General features: G+C 40.4%; 1 protein-coding gene across 4 annotated transcripts in view; it reads right to left on the reverse strand.

Moving 5' to 3' along the window:
* Positions 1-20,913, reverse strand: part of robo1 (roundabout, axon guidance receptor, homolog 1 (Drosophila)) — a 573,922-nt gene that overhangs the window by 73,462 nt on the left and 479,547 nt on the right. For all 4 annotated transcript variants that reach the window (XM_060897774.1, XM_060897772.1, XM_060897773.1 and 1 more), the window contains 3 exons: positions 14,681-14,915; positions 11,312-11,433; positions 965-1,136 (listed from right to left, as the gene is read on the reverse strand). In XM_060897774.1, the coding sequence (XP_060753757.1) occupies positions 965-1,136; positions 11,312-11,433; positions 14,681-14,915 (529 nt within the window). The remainder of the gene's footprint in view (positions 1-964; positions 1,137-11,311; positions 11,434-14,680; positions 14,916-20,913) is intronic.

Genomic DNA, 20,913 nt, shown 5'->3' on the forward strand with positions numbered 1-20,913 from the left:
GACGGACTAGTGTCCAAAAGCGTTTTTACGTTTTACCAATGAGCTCGCTGTATAGTTCTCTATATAGGGAGTAGTGAACAAATGAGCGATTTCGGACACAGCACAGGCCTTTCCCGGATACCGATTTTGTACCAAATCATGATTACAGTCACCTGTTGACGTCACCTGTTTCAAATCTCATCATTATTTTATTGTTTTACCTCATTACTAACCCTAAATTGCCCCGTAACAACTTTTCTGGAACGTGTTGCAGAACTGAATCAGAGGCGTGGATGTATATTAACAAAGGAAATTAAGTTGACCAACAAAACATGAAATATCTCGGGTTCATTTCTCGGGTCTGCAATGAAATATAAGTCAAAGTCCATTTAGAAATCACTGTTTTCTTTTATTTCCATTTTCCATCCAATTCTCTCTCTATACACACACACACACACACAAAATTCCTTAAAATGTTCCAGAATGTTCCTTAAAGCATTTCTACTTAGCACTGTTGCCTCACAGCAAGAAGGTCCTGGGTTCGAACCTCATGGCTGACCTTTCTGTCTCGAGTTTACATGTTCTCCCCGTGTCTGTGTGGGTTTTCTCCGGGTGCTCCGGTTTCCTCTCACAGTTGAAAGACATGCAGATTCGGTAAAATACCCAGCCACTGGGGTCGCACAAGCCAGTGCCAATCCCAAGCCCTGATAGATTGGGGAGGGTTGCGTCAGGAAAGGAATCCGGTGTAAAAACCTATGCCAAATCAAAATATGCAGCTCATCATGACCCACTATGGCGACCCTTAATGAGAGCAGCCGAAAGAAGAAGAAAACGCTTCGACTTAATATACTAGATCATATATTGGAACAATTTTCATTTTTGTCGGATTCTAGTTCGGCTGTGACTCATTACGTCCCTCTTCAGCCCTGATTCTGAGGTGTGATATGGTGAGGTGTGATGTGGTTCGTTGGCAGAATCAACTCACCCAGCTGGAAGGAGGTGAGCTCACTCTTCACTCCAGGTCCGGCTCCGGTGCTGGCTGCCACCTCCACGCTGTACCGGATGCCCGGCACCAGACCTGAGATCACTGTGGAGAAGGTGGAGCCGTCCACTGTGCGGTTGATATGGTAACGGCTCTCGTTTCCCAAACACCAGATCTGGGGGAACAGAAGAGGCTTTCATGGTAATTCTTCAGTTCCAGTTTCACATCAAACGAGCCACTCGAGAGAAGTAAAAGTCCGCTGATTTTGGGTAAATTTAAAGAAAGCCAGCGGTGGGTGTGTCCATACCGGGTTACAGAACTCTGTAATTGGGTTTGCTGGACCTGAAAGTTTTGACAAACATGGCTGAACACTTTTTTTTTTTTTAATTGAAAGCCAAGAACATAGAAACAAGCAAGGCACTTATTTCACACAAAAAAAAAGAGAAAAGAAAAAAATGGGTAAACAGGACAAGGGTTTAGCGCAAATTAAATTTAAAACAGACAGTAAAGAGAACGAGACCGTCAATGACGTTGTAGCTCATTCCAGCCCCGTGAGAATTCAAATCTGGGTAGAAGTTCTATGCACCCCAGGTACCCCTATCTTCATGCCAGAAAGAATCAAAATCGGTGAAGAATTCCCCAAGACTGACCAGATTGTCACTCGAGGACCTGAGGACTGTGATTAAAAATATAACAGACTGGCTTGTCTTACAGAACTCGATTCAGATTGAACTTATTTCACAAACAAACACGGTAATGAGGGGAGGCCATGGCCTAAAGGTTAGAAAAGCAGCTTTGGGACCAAAAGGTTGTCGGTTTGATTCCCTGGACCAGCAGGAATGGCTGAATTGCTCTTGAGCAAGGCACCTAACCTCCAACTGGTCCCCAGGTTGCTCTGGGTACGTTGTGTGCTGCTCTGGATAACAGCGTCTGCTAAATAATATTCACGTAACATAATGTATTGTGACTCTAAATTGACCGTAGGTGTGAATGTGAGTGTGAATGGTTGTCTGTGTCTATGTGTCGGCCCTGTGATGACCTGGCGACTTGTCCAGGGTGTACCCCGCCTTTCGCCCATAGTTAGCTGGGATTGGCTCCAGCTTGCCTGCGACCCTGTAGAACAGGATAAAGCAGCTAGAGATAATGAGATGAGATAATGTAATGTAACATTACATTTATAGTTTTGTAGCGAGGATCGCATCTAACCTGCTAAGGTTAATGTCCAAAGATGACTGACAGAAGGCTGGGTTATACTTGTGGACACAAAATGGCTGCCACAGTCATTTGAAATTAACTCTACACGTCCTTGTAGTACAATTCTAGTCTGGCTAACGCGACTGCAAAGCTCTACGAGCTATTGGTCTGGCCAAGATATTAAGCCCAACCGTTTCCCAGAGCCCGTGGTTGACCCGCCTCCCTGAAATGCCTCAGTTTGCTACTGGTCGAAGCCAGAAAAGGCTGTGACGAAGCTTAAACCAATCACATCACTCTTTCCTCTGACGTATGTGACGCGACGGGGCTAACTGGTAGATTAAACTCTTACCGAAGCCGGTCGGGAGCAAAGCGAAAACGTCCTTCCTTTCAATAAATACCTCCAGGGCTGCTCTTTGCTCCGTTTTCAATGAGAACTTGCTCCATGTTCGTAATGTTTCTAGTGAATGAAGCGCTTCCGGCATAGATTCTGTCAACAATCTATGGCTTCCGGTCCAGTTCTACTACGTCACTGCCTTGAACACGCCTCTACCCAGGGCCGTTGGAGATGCTCAAAGTTGATTGGTTCCCGATTTTTCGGGAGCTTGGAAGAGCTGTAGATAGCTTGCCTGGCCAGACTAAGCTCGCAACAGGCCCTCATGTTGCGTCACGCTTAGGATGGGCGGGCCCAGGCTAGTACAATTCCAACATAAATAGTGGGGTCCATGTAGCACCATGTGACCCCCATGTGATAACTGTGCCCACAACTGACTAAACCACGGGAAGCCTAATGGTTAGAGAAGCAGTTTAGAGGCCGTAAGGTTGCAGGTTTGATTCCCTAGACCAGCAGGAATAGCTAAAGCACTCTTGAGCAAGGCAACGAACCCCCACCTGCTCTCCAGGCTGCTCTGGGTACATTGTACGTCACTCTGGATAAGAGCGTTTGCCATTAATGTAATGCAAACAAGCTAGTGTTAAAGCACACACCTGTGTGGTATTCCACTGTTACTGAGTGCCAGTTTTCTTCTTACAGTCAGTGTTTGAATCTTAAAAACCTCTCATGTCGCTTTCAAACATATCAAAAGGTCCGTTTAGTCTAACAGACCAATTGTAAGAACATTTTTTTCCCCCCAATTTAAGATGCAGCCCATGACAACAATCATGACGACAGCGTAATGTTTTAGACAGACCGAGCTCGTCAGTGTGTTTAACATCGCTGTGCATAAAATCGCTAAAGAGACATTCTGGCTCTGATTTGCCATCTAGTGGATGTTGATTTTAATCCTCTAGATGTCAAGGCGAGTGTGCGAACAATAAACCATCCTTCAGAACCAGCGTTTAGAATTTTAGTGTCATAATCTGTTACATCACTAGAGCGGCGGCTACAATTATCAACACCTTAATGATCTTTTGGCCGTTGCAAAAGTACAACCCCAATTCCAAAAAAGTTGGGACAAAGTACAAATTGTAAATAAAAACAGAATGCAATGATGTGGAAGTTTCAAAATTCCATATTTTATTCAGAATAGAACATAGATGACATATCAAATGCTTAAACTGAGAAAATGTATCATTTAAAGAGAAAAATTAGGTGATTTTAAATTTCATGACAACAACACATCTCAAAAAAGTTGGGACAAGGCCATGTTTCCCACTGTGAGACATCCCCTTTTCTCTTTACAACAGTCTGTAAACGTCTGGGGACTGAGGAGACAAGTTGCTCAAGTTTAGGGATAGGAATGTTAACCCATTCTTGTCTAATGTAGGATTCTAGTTGCTCAACTGTCTTAGGTCTTTTTTGTCGTATCTTCCGTTTTATGATGCGCCAAATGTTTTCTATGGGTGAAAGATCTGGACTGCAGGCTGGCCAGTTCAGTACCCGGACCCTTCTTCTACGCAGCCATGATGCTGTAATTGATGCAGTATGTGGTTTGGCATTGTCATGTTGGAAAATGCAAGGTCTTCCCTGAAAGAGACGTCGTCTGGATGGGAGCATATGTTGCTCTAGAACCTGGATATACCTTTCAGCATTGATGGTGTCTTTCCAGATGTGTAAGCTGCCCATGCCACACGCACTAATGCAACCCCATACCATCAGAGATGCAGGCTTCTGAACTGAGCGCTGATAACAACTCGGGTCGTCCTTCTCCTCTTTAGTCCAAATGACACGGCGTCCCTGATTTCCATAAAGAACTTCAAATTTTGATTCGTCTGACCACAGAACAGTTTTCCACTTTGCCACAGTCCATTTTAAATGAGCCTTGGCCCAGAGAAGACGTCTGCGCTTCTGGATCGTGTTTAGATACGGCTTCTTCTTTGAACTATAGAGTTTTAGCTGGCAACGGCGGATGGCACGGTGAATTGTGTTCACAGATAATGTTCTCTGGAAATATTCCTGAGCCCATTTTGTGATTTCCAATACAGAAGCATGCCTGTATGTGATGCAGTGCTGTCTAAGGGCCCAAAGATTACGGGCACCCAGTATGGTTTTCCGGCCTTGACCCTTACGCACAGAGATTCTTCCAGATTCTCTGAATCTTTTGATGATATTATGCACTGTAGATGATGATATGTTCAAACTCTTTGCAATTTTACACTGTCGAACTCCTTTCTGATATTGCTCCACTATTTGTCGGCGCAGAATTAGGGGGATTGGTGAGCCTCTTCCCATCTTTACTTCTGAGAGCCGCTGCCACTCCAAGATGCTCTTTTTATACCCAGTCATGTTAATGACCTATTGCCAATTGACCTAATGAGTTGCAATTTGGTCCTCCAGCTGTTCCTTTTTTGTACCTTTAACTTTTCCAGCCTCTTATTGCCCCTGTCCCAACTTTTTTGAGATGTGTTGCTGTCATGAAATTTCAAATGAGCCAATATTTGGCATCAAATTTCAAAATGTCTCACTTTCAACATTTGATATGTTGTCTATGTTCTATTGTGAATACAATATCAGTTTTTGAGATTTGTAAATTATTGCATTCCGTTTTTATTTACAATTTGTACTTTGTCCCAACTTTTTTGGAATCGGGGTTGTAGAAAAGACTTTCAATACGTAAATTGTGCATGAACAATTACTCAAACTTCCACTGAAAAAAAAAGTTGATTCCAGATTACTTAGCGTATCAGATCACGTGACACTGTTCCACAATTATCGACACCTTTGTCCACGGTTATCGACATCCAGATGATTATTTCTAAAAAAAAAAAAAATCGGTATGTGGTATTAAGTTAACAAAACATAGTTTTTATTTCAAATTTGTTTTACATAGACTTATATTTAGTACAAAATACCTTTTATATAAATATCTGGATGTCGGTGTTTACGTAAATGAAGTAATTCTAATGTTTGTAAACAAATGAACTGATAATGTTTAACCTGCGTTTTTGTTCCACTTTCTAAGTATTTTCGTAGATCACATTTTGTTAATCATTCGTCGTTGTTTGTATTAATTTCTAGTTTTGTCGTTTACCAATAAATGTCAACAGGCAACTGACATTGTAACCACATGAACATCCAGGTCAAAGGTCGCATCTCATTCTTCGAATCAAAATATAAAATGTCTAGTGATATTGTAATATGTGGTCGATATTTACAACAAACTGCAAAGAAAAAACAATTCTGAATGGAATCGAAAAATCTGAATATTTCAAGCATGTAATTTTTTTTTTTATCTGCTAGGAATTTAATTCTGCTCTAATTCTATTTATTGCAATCAGATTTCAAATACTCTATAAACATTCCATTATGCTATGAATCAGAAAAAATAAATAAATAAATAAATAAATAAATATAAAAAATCACAGCACTTTTATTTTATTTATTTTTTTAAGTACATCATCTACTTCAACAATGTTACACAGAGATGGATCCATAACAGTTGTAAATGTCACTTAATTCCACAGGGTGTCGATAACGGTGGACACCGGTGAAAGTGATCACTATTATCGACACCTCACGTGACTTCTCAAACGCACGTTTAGATACAAAATGGCGACTGTCAGATGAAAGAGTCAGAAACAAAGTAGATTTCAACGAGGAGATCATGAAATATTGGCGAATTTGATCAGTAAAAACATGTCCATGATCTTTCCACCATGCTCACCTGCGATGACTGATAACATCTGGGTTTTCATCAAATTGCTGATCGTGCTAAAAAAAATCCCATCTCAGGTAACGAGCTGCATCATCAGACGACAAGATCAAAGGGTGAGGCGGGTCTTCCGGTTGATTAATTAACCAATAATAACTGTTGGAACTGAAACTCAGCTTGTAAATTGGTTTGTTGTTGGTAAATCTGAAAAGGTGTCGATAATTACGGACTGTCGATAATTGTAGCCGCCGCTCTACTTCTTTAAAAAAAAAATGATTTCTATACTTCTCCAGATCTGAAAGTGAGCAGAATTAAACTCTATAGCCAGGATATTTTTTTTTTCTTTTTCCATGACCGAGGACTTACCCGTCCTGTTGTGTTTTAGCCTTTGTGATTTCACCTTGGTGCAGTACCTCAGGCTGTATGGGATTGTACAAGACAAGGCTGATTGCTTTTCTCAGAAGTAATTAAACATGTGCTTCTGTCAAACTCTGACTCATCAGCGCCAGCTTTCTAAAGCTGTTTCAGTCGAATCTAATGTTGCGGTATAAACCGATTCAGGCCTGTCCCGTGGTGTGCACTCAACCCTGAGCCAGAACAGGCTGTGAATCTGCCTCATCTCATAACCATGTGGGAATAAAAAACAAATAAATTAACGCCCGAGCCTGATGGTGATGGAGCTTTGGCCAGCAGTTCCTTCAACACCTTCACACACTAATCTCATTTTGACAGAGACTTCCTGCCTGCCTGTCCGTCTGAGCGGATTGCTGAAACAGCTTCAGCCGTCCCTGCTGGCTCTCAGAGAAACAGAATAAAACCTGGCCCACAATCCTTCACTGCTCTTTGAAGGCAGGTACTGAACAAGGGAAGTGATTAAGGAACGAGTCGCTCAGTCTCGCCACATTCGACAAGCGTGAAATCGCACGCAACCAGCAGAAAATGGACCTGGAAAACGATCAGCAATTCGTAATGTAATTTTAAAATGTTAAATCACTGCATTTAGAGAGAGAGAGAGAGAGAGAGAGAGAGAGAGAGAGAGAGAATAAAGTAATAACAACTAAATATCGTTTTAGTGAAGATCCAGAGATCCCTGGATAGAGAAAAAAACTCTGCATATTAATCAATAATTAAAGTACCAAACAAATATAAATATAAAATGTGTCATAAATTTAAATGATATACGATTTATCTGCAAACTTACTTTCTCAATATTTATTTATTATAATTTATTAAAATACATTTTAATATATTGTAAAATTAATAGAAAATACATGAGCATCTAAAGACAATAATGCTCAAATTATACTCTTATAATTAATTTTAGATTAAAAAAACTATTAATTTATTGTATCAGGGTAAATCTTATCGGTAAATATAATTAGTATGAAGTATATACAATATGCATAATAATGCACAAATTACATATGAAGTACACTTTGTTGTAATTTATTTTTATACATATATATTTTTCACTAATATTTAATATACTGATATTTTACTGTGCACACGCCTTATAAGTCGTTCCCACGCTTTGTTATTTTTTTATTCACCATGTCCACTCTACGGCTCCGTAGTTAACATCTTAATATATAATAAATAAATAAAATGTACAGTCTATAATAAAATGTATAGATGTGTACAATTATTTATAATATTTATTTTGCTTTGATACTAGTGTATTTTAAGATAAAGAATGCATCCAAGTACATTATAAATAAATATAAAAATATGAAATGGAGACCAAAATACGGATAGTCTGTCATTTATTTTGTATGTATACTTATTATGCACTTTTATTTCTTTTATATATGATTTGTATTTATATGTATGTATATATACAGTGGGGCAAAAAGTATTTAGTCAGCCACCAATTGTGCAAGTTCTCCCACTTAAAAAGATGAGAGAGGCCTGTAATTTTCATCATAGGTACACTTCAACTATGAGACACAGAATGGGGGGAAAGAATCCAGGAAATCACATTGTAGGATTTTTAATGAATTAATTGGTAAATTCCTCGGTAAAATAAGTATTTGGTCACCTACAAACAAGCAAGATTTCTGACTCTCACAGACCTGTAACTACTTCTTTAAGAGGCTCCTCTGTCCTCCACTCGTTACCTGTATTAATGGCACCTGTTTGAACTCGTTATCAGTATAAAAGACACCTGTCCACAACCTCAAACAGTCACACTCCAAACTCCACTATGGCCAAGACCAAAGAGCTGTCAAAGGACACCAGAAACAAAATTGTAGACCTGCACCAGGCTGGGAAGACTGAATCTGCAATAGGTAAGCAGCTTGGTGTGAAGAAATCAACTGTGGGAGCAATTATTAGAAAATGGAAGACATACAAGACCACTGATAATCTCCCTCGATCTGGGGCTCCACGCAAGATCTCACCCCGTGGGGTCAAAATGATCACAAGAACGGTGAGCAAAAATCCCAGAACCACACGGGGGGACCTAGTGAATGACCTGCAGAGAGCTGGGACCAAAGTAACAAAGGCTACCATCAGTAACACACTACACCGCCAGGGACTCAAATCCTGCAGTGCCAGACGTGTCCCCCTGCTTAAGCCAGTACATGTCCAGGCCTGTCTGAAGTTTGCTAGAGAGCATTTGGATGATCCAGAAGAGGATTGGGAGAATGTCATATGGTCATTGGAAACCAAAATAGAACTTTTTGGTAAAAACTCAACTTGTTGTGTTTGGAGGAGAAAGAATGCTGAGTTGCATCCAAAGAACACCATACCTACTGTGAAGCATGGGGGTGGAAACATCATGCTTTGGGGCTGTTTTTCTGCAAAGGGACCAGGACGACTGATCCGTGTAAAGGAAAGAATGAATGGGGCCATGTGTCGTGAGATTTTGAGTGAAAACCTCCTTCCATCAGCAAGGGCATTGAAGATGAAACGTGGCTGGGTCTTTCAGCATGACAATGATCCCAAACACACCGCCCGGGCAACGAAGGAGTGGCTTCGTAAGAAGCATTTCAAGGTCCTGGAGTGGCCTAGCCAGTCTCCAGATCTCAACCCCATAGAAAATCTTTGGAGGGAGTTGAAAGTCTGTGTTGCCCAGCGACAGCCCCAAAACATCACTGCTCTAGAGGAGATCTGCATGGAGGAATGGGCCAAAATACCAGCAACAGTGTGTGAAAACCTTGTGAAGACTTACAGAAAACGTTTGACCTCTGTCATTGCCAACAAAGGGTATATAACAAAGTATTGAGATGAACTTTTGTTATTGACCAAATACTTATTTTCCATCATAATTTGCAAATAAATTCATTAAAAATCCTACAATGTGATTTCCTGGATTCTTTCCCCCCATTCTGTCTCTCATAGTTGAAGTGTACCTATGATGAAAATTACAGGCCTCTCTCATCTTTTTAAGTGGGAGAACTTGCACAATTGGTGACTGACTAAATACTTTTTTGCCCCACTGTATACGGTATATAATTTAAATATTTGATGTAATTTATCTGTACTATGTGCAACGTAAAACATTATATTACAAATATTTTTAAATATATATGTTATTTACCAGGCAGCATGGTGGTGTAGCGGTTAGCGCTGTCGCCTCACACCAAGAAGGTCCGGGTTCGAGCCCCGTGGCCGGCGAGGGCCTTTCTGTGTGGAGTTTGCATGTTCTCCCCGTGTCCGCGTGGGTTTCCTCCGGGTGCTCCGGTTTCCCCCACAGTCCAAAGACATGCAGGTTAGGTTAACTGGTGACTCTAAATTGAGCGTAGGTGTGAATGTGAGTGTGAATGGTTGTCTGTGTCTATGTGTCAGCCCTGTGATGACCTGGCGACTTGTCCAGGGTGTACCCCACCTTTCACCCATAGTCAGCTGGGATAGGCTCCAGCTTGCCCAAGACCCTGTAGAACAGGATAAAGCGGCTACAGATAATGAGATGAGATGAGATGTTATTGACCAGCTGGGAGGTCCGTATGGTTAAATACTGTGACTGAGGTCTTGAAAGTACTGAGCGAGGCCCTCTGTGCCAAGGTCAGTATTCAAGGCCGAGGTCACGGTATTTCACCATACGGACCGAACTTAATATTTATTTTTTTCTTTACCAAATTCTAACAGAAAACGAGAGCGCCCGAAAGGGAAAACCGAGCCAAGCCGCCATTTTGAATCCTCATTCACGGCTGTAATGCAAATGGCTTCCTCCTCGGTATACAAGTGCACTTCCATGGCAGGAAAAAAACTACATTTTGCCGCCTATGTAGTCCCCTATTTATACAAAATTGAGTCATTCAGGATTCAGCCATGTTTTTGCTCGGCGTTAGCAACAGTTAGAGGTTTTTAGCTTTCTCCTGAAATGTTTTCTTTTATTTCTTCTTCCTCAAGGTAGTAAAACTCGCTTTCGCTGTGAACACTGTCGTTATCGCTATCCATGCTGTAAAATTAATGCTATTCTCCTGAGAAATGCTGGCAAGAATGTATAAGATTTTTGATAATATTATAAATAAATCTTATAAAAAAAAAGATAAATGTTGACAAAAAATGCCATGATGTTTGTTGTTGCTGTGAACGAGCGAGTCGCCAGAGGTCTGTAACCGGGGTCCGTAACTGGGGTCCATATCGTAGGATACGGACCCGCTCGCCAGCCAATCAGAGCGCAGGATTTGATGGAAACTGGACCGCGAAAAAAATAAATTGACATTAATAAATAAAATATAAGAAATAATTACTGAATTCTTCTAAAATGTGCTTTTATATTTTCCGCCTAAATAAACAAACAAACATCTCTGTACTTATTTTTTATTCATTTGATTAATACTAATAAATTTACATTTTTACTCCTGGCATGTATTTTTGTCATCATGTTACAGTATACTGTTTGTAACGAGCGCTCGAGCATTCACTGAATTGACAATCCAAACACCACCAGAAATAATTCTCCACTGTGTCCATTAGGTGGCAGCAGAGCACAGCGATTTCTCCACCTGGTGCACGGTTTAATCGTTGAGCCTGTGAGCCAAATCGTTCAGTCAGCAGACCGTCAGTGTTTTCTCATCCTCTTTATAACCTTTTGTCTCCGTGTGTGTGTGTTAGCGCTCACCCTGTACTCCTGGACCACTCCGTTACGCTCGTCCTCGGGAGGTGCTTGCCAGGAGAGCAGGATGGCGGTGCCGTTGTCTCCACTCTGTGTGACGGTCACACCTCTGGGCGCTGCGCTGGGGGCTAAAACAACACAACACAGGGTTAACAGGGATTATTAACCAGCATGCCTACAGGGTTTCTACATTTCAGTACAACGATGCTCCAAGAAGCGCTCACTCTCAGTCAGTCAGTCAGTCAGTCAGTCATCTCACAAACAACAACATGATCATGTTTAATGTCAGAGAAGCAAAGTCACTAAGTTCCTAGCACAGGTGGAAGGTATGCTAATGGTTATGTGACCTACTAATTAAGCTATAGCGGCGATCTAACGTCTCGTACCCCTTTTCCACCAAATCAGTTCCAGGGCTGGTGCTGGTTCACAACTCGCTCAACTTGCGAGCCAGCTGAGAACCAGTTTGCTTTTCCATAGCTCGCGGTGCTAAGCGGAGCCACGTCATTATGTCGCTGTATACATCAGTTACGTCGCTACGTTTACATAAACCTTGGCGCGAATATCAAAGCAAAAACAACACAGAAGAAGCAGCAGCGGCAACAACAACAACAATAATAATAACAGATGACTTCGCGTTTGTACAGCTGCTGCTTCTCGTCACTTAAAAATGGCGATCTTTCACGGTCTTCTTATTGTTGTTGGTCTTAACAACTCCCCCCCCCCGCTGACGTAAGCGGTTCTTTCCTCTGGCCCAGCAGAGAGTTGGTGCTAGCCTGGAACCGGTTTTTCTGGCCCCAGAGCCAGTTCTTTGTCAGTGGAAACAGAAAACCCGGTTCCAAACTAAGCACTGGCCCCAAGAACTGCTTTGGTGGAAAAGGGGCATCAGAGTCCTGTAGCTTGGCACGCAGGACGTGATGGATTCTAGACAGAAATTTAGGCCTTCTCGGAAAATTTCGATCGAGGTTAAAATGTTGTAACGAAATTATTAAAGTACGAACTGGGAGCACCAAGAAGACACGGCCATCCGCGTGTGTGTGTGTGTGTGTGTGTGTGTGTGTGTGTGTGTGTGTGTGTGTGTTATACACAGATCACTTATCCTGTGTGAATCGATCATAATTACTACAGACATCCTCCTGAGAACATTACTGAACAGACTAAACAGCATGACTGGTGCTATATCTAATTCCATCTGAACAGGACTAAAGAGAAATTTAACTTAACGCTACTAGTTCAGCATCATGCCTGAACTCGGCACCTGCATGTCTAGAATCACAGTCTCCCGGAACGGTAATATTTGTACGTAATATTTCATAATATCACAAAAATAATTCAAGTTAGAAATCAACATATTTTAATGTTGAATGTATACTTCTGTATTCTATCCACATTCACTGGATATGAGCAATCGCACGCTCTGATTGGCTACTCTACTACAAGGATATCTGCTCATATACCATGAGTAGAGAAAAACAAAATGGCGGCGTGCATCAAGTCAGATATATCACTTTGTTATCAAGAAACAGAAATAGCTAAAATAGCTAGTGTCTCCCCCCCCCAAAAAAAATATCTCCTGTTCTACACTCCAGCCCAGTAGGTGGCAGTAATGCACCTTTAAGTTGGTTTGCCAACCGACAAAAAAACCTGAAGAAGAAAAACAAAATGGTGGAGCGTGTTGCTGAACCAACTGAGGACAAAATAAAAATTCTACTTGAAAATCAAAACCCTAAAAATAAAAAAAGGCAACAAAATATGGAATGTACGGAAGCCGAGAGAGGCCCTTCATATAATCCTTTTTTTTATTCACCTTGTTATCCTGAGATAACGACATAATTAATTCAGGATCTCGAGAAAACAGCACAACTAATTCGAGATCTCGAGAAAACAAAATTATTTCATGATCTCGAGTAAACAGCTGAGAAATGGTTCATTCAGGTGCGCCAAGAGACTTGTGATATGCTGACTTTGGGGCTATTTCTCATTCTGTATAGACGCAACTTTGGTCATTAGAATGTCTGGAATAATCGATCACCTAATAAGGCAATATTTTGATCAGGGGTTGACACAGGGAGAGATTGCATTAAGTCTTTTAATAAGGGATCATTTCAAAATTAGTCCGCGGCACCTCCGCAGAAGACTGGCCCGGCTTCGTCTCTACCGACGGAGATACAGTGATCCAGCTGAGATCATGAAATAATTGTTTTGTTTTCTCGAGATCTCAAATTAGTTGTGTTGTTTTCTCGAGATCCTGAATTAATTATGTCGTTATCTCGGGATAACAAGGTGAATAAAAAAAGATTATATGAAGGGCCTCTCACGGCTTCCGTAGGAATGAAAGTATTTGATGGTAAGAAAATATATTTTTTCTTTATTTTTCACAAATTGTTCCTGTCATTTCGCTGGTTTGTTTACATTCTAAGCGGAAATTATTTTGTCGGACGTTTTGTATAAAGTTTTTATTTATCAAATTTGCAAAAAATAAAAAACGCTCCGTTTCTCAAAATCCAGTGAATGTGGATAGAATAAAACAGTTATTCCACTCAATCTCGTCGTACTCGGTGCTACGCACCTCATCGGCTATCAGCTCTCGTACGGCTCGATTTCAGGGAATAACTGTTAATTATTTGCAATCTAGACCACGCCTCTTACCTGAATCTGATGCGTTATTTTGTACTCGGGCTGTTTTTACCTCCTGTGTGAATAACTGAGCGAGCAGGATAAAGTTTCATGTATAACACTAAACTGGAGGCTCGAATCATCTCTTACTCGTTAAAACAAACTTCGAGACACCAAAAGTGTCTTGACTGCTCGAATACACACAGGGAAAATTGTGTAAACTTATTTTTTTTTTTTTTTGTGAAATTGTTCCTTTAATAAAATGCAGGGCACCAGTACGGATATCTCAGTCCTCGCTGAATACTGAAGTAATCCAGGCTCGCTGTTACGCCGTGGATGTAAAACCAAGCGTGAATCCAGAAAATAAGTCTCCTATGGGCAGTTAAAGCCTTAAGAGCAAACCCAGCTGCTTTCTGAACCTATTTTCACTGTTCATTCTTTTCACACAGTCATTTCCCACTCTCACACACACACACAGAGCGAGTAAAACATGTGGAATAAAGGGCCCACAGACGTCCACACCCTATGATCAATTAGCGAGGCATGTGTTTGAGTACGCATTTGTTACATTTTAATTTTCCCATCTGCTGTTTCACACACTCATGGCTCCGAGTGCTCAGAGAAGAGAAAAAAAAAAAGCTGCAGCTGAAGCACAATTCAGCATAAAGAATATTCGGGTGTAATAATACGGACATCACGGACACGATGGATGTTTAACCCGCTGCTAAGAGAGTGACTGGCGCAGAAACAGGAAGCGCTCACCTTCCTCCAGCGTCTTGCCGACTTTGATGTCGCTGTCCGTGCCCTGGAACTCATTGAAGAAGGGTCGTATTTTGAACTCGTAGGTGGTGCCTTTGCGGAGCTGAGCGATCACGGCCGTGTACTCGGCAGGACTCCTGACCTCAAACACGGCCCAGTCGCTTCGCGTCTGTCCCGGCTCAGACGATACGCGGTACATCACCTTATAGCCCTGCATGTACTGGGACTGCTGCTCCACCTGCACACAACACAACAACGTTACAGTAATAATGTTACAATGTTAATCAACAATGTTACACTACAGCTAATCAACAACGTTGCAGTAATAATGTTGCAATGTCAATCAACAAAGTTACACTACGGCTAATCAACAACGTTACAGTAATGTTACAATGTTAATCAACAACATTACACTACAGCTAATCAACAACGTTACACTACGGCTAATCAACAACATTACAGTAATAATGTTGCAATGTTAACAACGTTACACTACGGCTAATCAACAAAGTTACAGTAATAATGTTACAGAGTTAATCAACAACATTACACTACGGCTAATCAACAACGTTACACTACGGCTAATCAACAACATTACAGTAATAATGTTGCAATGTTAACAACGTTACACTACAGCTAATCAACAACATTACAGTAATAATGTTGCAATGTTAACAACGTTACACTACAGCTAATCAACAACATTACAGTAATAATGTTGCAATGTTAACAACGTTACACTACAGCTAATCAACAACATTACAGTAATAATGTTGCAATGTTAACAACGTTACACTACGGCTAATCAACAACATTACAGTAATAATGTTGCAATGTTAACAACGTTACACTACAGCTAATCAACAAAGTTACAGTAATAATGTTACAGAGTTAATCAACAACATTACACTACGGCTAATCAACAACGTTACACTACGGCTAATCAACAACATTACAGTAATAATGTTGCAATGTTAACAACGTTACACTACAGCTAATCAACAACATTACAGTAATAATGTTGCAATGTTAACAACGTTACACTACAGCTAATCAACAACATTACAGTAATAATGTTGCAATGTTAACAACGTTACACTACAGCTAATCAACAAAGTTACAGTAATAATGTTACAGAGTTAATCAACAACATTACACTACGGCTAATCAACAACATTACACTACAGTTAATCAACAATATTACAGTAATAATGTTACAATGTTAACAACGTTACACTACGGCTAATCAACAAAGTTACAGTAATAATGTTACAGAGTTAATCAACAACATTACACTACAGCTAATCAACAACATTACAGTAATAATGTTGCAATGTCCATCAACAATGTTACACTACGGCTAATCAACAACATTACACTACGGCTAATCAACAACGTTACAGTAATAATGTTGCAATGTCCATCAACAATGTTACACTACGGCTAATCAACAACGTTACACTACGGCTAATCAACAACATTACAGTAATAATGTTGCAATGTCCATCAACAATGTTACACTACGGCTAATCAACAACATTACACTACGGCTAATCAACAATGCTACAGTAATGTTACAATGTTATTCAACAACATAACACTATGGCTAATCAACAATGTTACAGTAATGTTACAATGTTAATCAACAACGTTACACTACAGCTAATCAACAACATCACAGTAATAATATTACAATGTTAATCAACAACGTTACACTACAGCTAAATCAACAACATCACAGTAATAATATTACAATGTTAATCAACAACGTTACACTATGGCTAATCAACAATGTTACAGTAATATTACAATGTTAATAAACAACATTAAACTACGGCTAATCAACAACGTTACACTACGGCTAATCAACAACATTACAGTAATAATATTACAATGTTAATCAACAATGTTACACTACGGCTAATCAACAATGTTACAGTAATATTACAATGTTAATAAACAACATTACACTATGGCTAATCAACTTTACAGTAATAATGTTACAATATTAATCAACAACATTACACTACGGCTAATCAACAACTTTACAGTAATAATGTTAACGACGTTACACTATGGCTAATCAACGTTACACTACGGCTAATCAACAACATTACAGTAATAATGTTACAATGTTAGTCAACAACGTTACACTATGGCTAATCAACTTTACAGTAATCAACAACGTTACACTATGGCTAATCAACAGTGTTACAGTACAGCTATTGACATTGTTACAGTACAGCCAATCAACAATGTTATACTATGGCTAATCAACAACATTACAGTATGGCTAATAAACAATGTTACAGTACGGCTAATAAACAACATTACACTACAGCTAATCAACAGCGTTACAATATGGCTAATAAACAACATTACACTATGGCTAATAAACAACATTACACTATGGCTAATCAACAACATTACACTACAGCTGATCAACAATGTTACAGTACAGCTAATCAACAATGTTACAGTACAGCTAATCAACAATGTTACAGTACAGCTAATCGACTGCGTTACAGTATGGCTAATCAACAACATTACAGTACAGTTAATAAACAATGTTACACTACAGCTAATCAACAACGTTACATTACAGCTTTCGACAACGTAACAGTCCGGCTAATCAACAATGTTAAACTACGGCTATCAATAATGTTGCAGTATGGCTATCAATAACATTACACTACAGCTAATCAACAATGTTACACTATGGCTAATCAGCAACATTACACAACAGCTAATCAACAACGTTACAGTATGGCTAATCGACTGTGTTACACTACAGCTAATCGACAACGTTACAGTATGGCAAATAAACAATGTTACACTACGGCTAATCGACAATGTTACGCTATGGCTAACCGACAGCGCTACACTACGGCTAATCAACAACGTTATACTACGGCTATCAACAACATTACACTACAGCTAATCAACAGTGTTACACTCCGGCTAATCAACAGTATTAAAAACAGCTAATCAATAACATTACATGACGACTAATCAACAACGTTAAAAAAAAAAAAAACAGCTATTCAACAAATGTTAGAGCACGGCTGATTAACAACTTTAAAAAAAAAATGGTTAATCAACCGGTGATATGCAAACTGGATTCGGAGTGAACAAATCATACATTTATTAGCTAGCTGCAGTAAAATTCCAGTCTGCTCTTCAGTCCATATTTTGGCTGCTTGGAAACCGAACCTAGCTGACAAAACATTCAAGTTGTAGCTAACAACGTAATAACGTAACAATAAGCTAGCCAGGTAAGTACGTTAATATCGAGGAGATTACGAGAAAGAAACAAATTTACGATCGTTACTGTCAAGCTTGTAATATATTTGGTTAAAATACTAATTTAAAACATGAGCAACAAACATAGACAAGTGTTATTACATCATAGACTATAACAGCCTATCAGATTCCAGTATGCAAACGTGTTATGTTTTGGCAGTGTTGGTGGCACTTCTGATTTATATTTTATGGATTTCTTGGGATTGGAATGAAGTGCCACGTTAAGCATTTTATTATTAAATTATGGAAAAAAGGTGCTCTACAAACCAAGGTTCTGGGGATGAGCATGCAGCGCGGGTGGTAAAGTAATTAAACTTGTGTGTCACTGCGTCATAGCGGGAACTGACGATACTCATTATTGAAGCTCTGTCTTTGTGGCTTTCAGATGGACAAGCTGAACTTTCCATAAAGAGCACGATGATGATCACACGCCAGGGAACGGCGTACTGACAGCGCGACGCAGTGAAGATAATACGGAACGGCGAACTGTAAAGAAAGGCAACGGCATGGAAACATTTGCTCGTCTGAGGGAATCGCACACTTCTAGCGCCGAGTCTCTGAGACTTCTGGTGGCCTGAAGCTATTTCTTGGCAGATCATCTCTCGTGCCTGATTCCAGAAGGATCTTGAGCTCTTTGAATTAACCGCAAACATGACAACTCAGTTCTGGGAAAACTACAAATGTCACAATATTATGACCGATTTCTTGTCGGAATGGTGAAACATCTTCAGGCCCTGCTTCTCCTACATCTGTCCCGATGAAGTACATGAACATTATGGAGCAACGTTCATGTTTAACTTATTGATTTTAGGGCTTTTTTGTGACATGATTCAGAAGCCCTGGAGCGTTCGTGGAAAGACAAGAGCGGGATCTCGTCCATATGGTTCTAATGCAGAGAACTGTGCAGCCTTGTAAAGACCGTAATGCTCGCTTGATCCAAGCCAATAAAACCTGTCGTCTCAGCTGCAACTCATTAAGCACTCAGAAAGTGCGAAGGGTCCAGACTCCTGACACGAAACAACGTATGTGTGCATTTTACTACAAATACCGGGGCCTGGCTCAGGAGAGGAGAGGAGAGGAGAGCAGAGGCACTCACGGCACATTAAGCACATTTCCAGCACATTGCAAATTTATTACAGGTTTGAAAACATAAACTACAATCACAGACTGTGTGACTGTAGCGATTCTAGCGTTTTACCACGAACAGTACTCTTGACTGAGCGAAGAACAGAAAACGTATTCACTCTGAACTCACTTGCAGTAGAACTCGGTAAATTTATGCCGTCATGAATTCCTTCGTCGAAATATTTATATATCAAATATATACTGAAATTTGCAGTTTGCCCTTTCGAGAGAGTCCGAGTTGTTTTATTGGTTGTATAGCAGAACCTTCGCATGGTACTTGGAACTTTTGATCAAACTCCATAAGTGGTAAGAGTTTCTCCAAACCAAATTTTCTCAGTTGCGAAATTCCCACCTACCCATGTCTCAGGTGAAGGTGCTATCTACCCTCTTCCACATACATTGAGCACTGCCAATGCTTGTTCTCTTGGCTCCTGGCCATGGATGATTGTGGCATTGTCAGGATTCTAATTCGCAATCTCCTGCTAGTAAGGCAGCAATAGCACTTCCTTTTTGCGCCATTCAGTAACCGCTAGGTTTTTGGTTTTGGTTTTTTTTTAAATGTATTTATGTATATCTACATATCACGATTTGGCCGAGTGGTTAGCGTGTCCGCCTCTCGACCGGGAGATCGTGAGTTCTACTCGTGGGCGGGTCATACCAAAAACCATCATAAAAATGGTACCTACTGCCATCTGGCAAGGCACGCTGCAATACAGATGTGAGTACGGAAGTCAGACTTTCACGGTTACCAGAAGACCAGCCCCCCACTGTAACCCTAGTTGTATAGACGAGAGGCCAAGGGCTATGGAAACTTAGATCAGTGCCGTACCCATGCGCCACAAAAGACCTGGTTAGTACTGGGATAGGAGACTGCCTGGGAAGACCAGATCTTAGCATGGAAGGGCCTTTAACTTGACTTTGACATATTTATATAATTTATATACAACCCCGATTCCAAAAAAGTTTGGACAAAGTACAAATTGTAAATAAAAATGGAATGCAATAATGTGGAAGTTTCAAAATTCCATATTTTATTCAGAATAGAACATAGATGACATATCAAATGTTTAAACTGAGAAAATGTATCATTTAAAGAGAAAAATTAGGTGATTTTAAATTTCATGACAACAACACATCTCAAAAAAGTTGGGACAAGGCCATGTTTACCACTGTGAGACATCCCCTTTTCTCTTTACAACAGTCTGTAAACGTCTGGGGACTGAGGAGACAAGTTGCTCAAGTTTAGGGATAGGAATGTTAACCCATTCTTGTCTAATGTAGGATTCTAGTTGCTCAACTGTCTTAGGTCTTTTTTGTCGTATCTTCCGTTTTATGATGCGCCAAATGTTTTCTATGGGTGAAAGATCTGGACTGCAGGCTGGCCAGTTCAGTACCCGGACCCTTCTTCTACGCAGCCATGATGCTGTAATTGATGCAGCATGTGGTTTGGCATTGTCATGTTGGAAAATGCAAGGTCTTCCCTGAAAGAGACGTCGTCTGGATGGAAGCATATGTTGCTCTAGAACCTGGATATACCTTTCAGCATTGATGGTGTCTTTCCAGATGTGTAAGCTGCCCATGCCACACGCACTAATGCAACGCCAGACCATCAGAGATGCAGGCTTCTGAACTGAGCGCTGATAACAACTCGGGTCGTCCTTCTCCTCTTTAGTCCGAATGACACGGCGTCCCTGATTTCCATAAAGAACTTCAAATTTTGATTCGTCTGACCACAGAACAGTTTTCCACTTTGCCACAGTCCATTTTAAATGAGCCTTGGCCCACAGAAGACGTCTGCGCTTCTGGAT

Source organism: Neoarius graeffei, chromosome 17 (genome assembly GCF_027579695.1).
Source record: "Neoarius graeffei isolate fNeoGra1 chromosome 17, fNeoGra1.pri, whole genome shotgun sequence".
NCBI classification, from domain to species: Eukaryota; Metazoa; Chordata; class Actinopteri; order Siluriformes; family Ariidae; genus Neoarius; species Neoarius graeffei.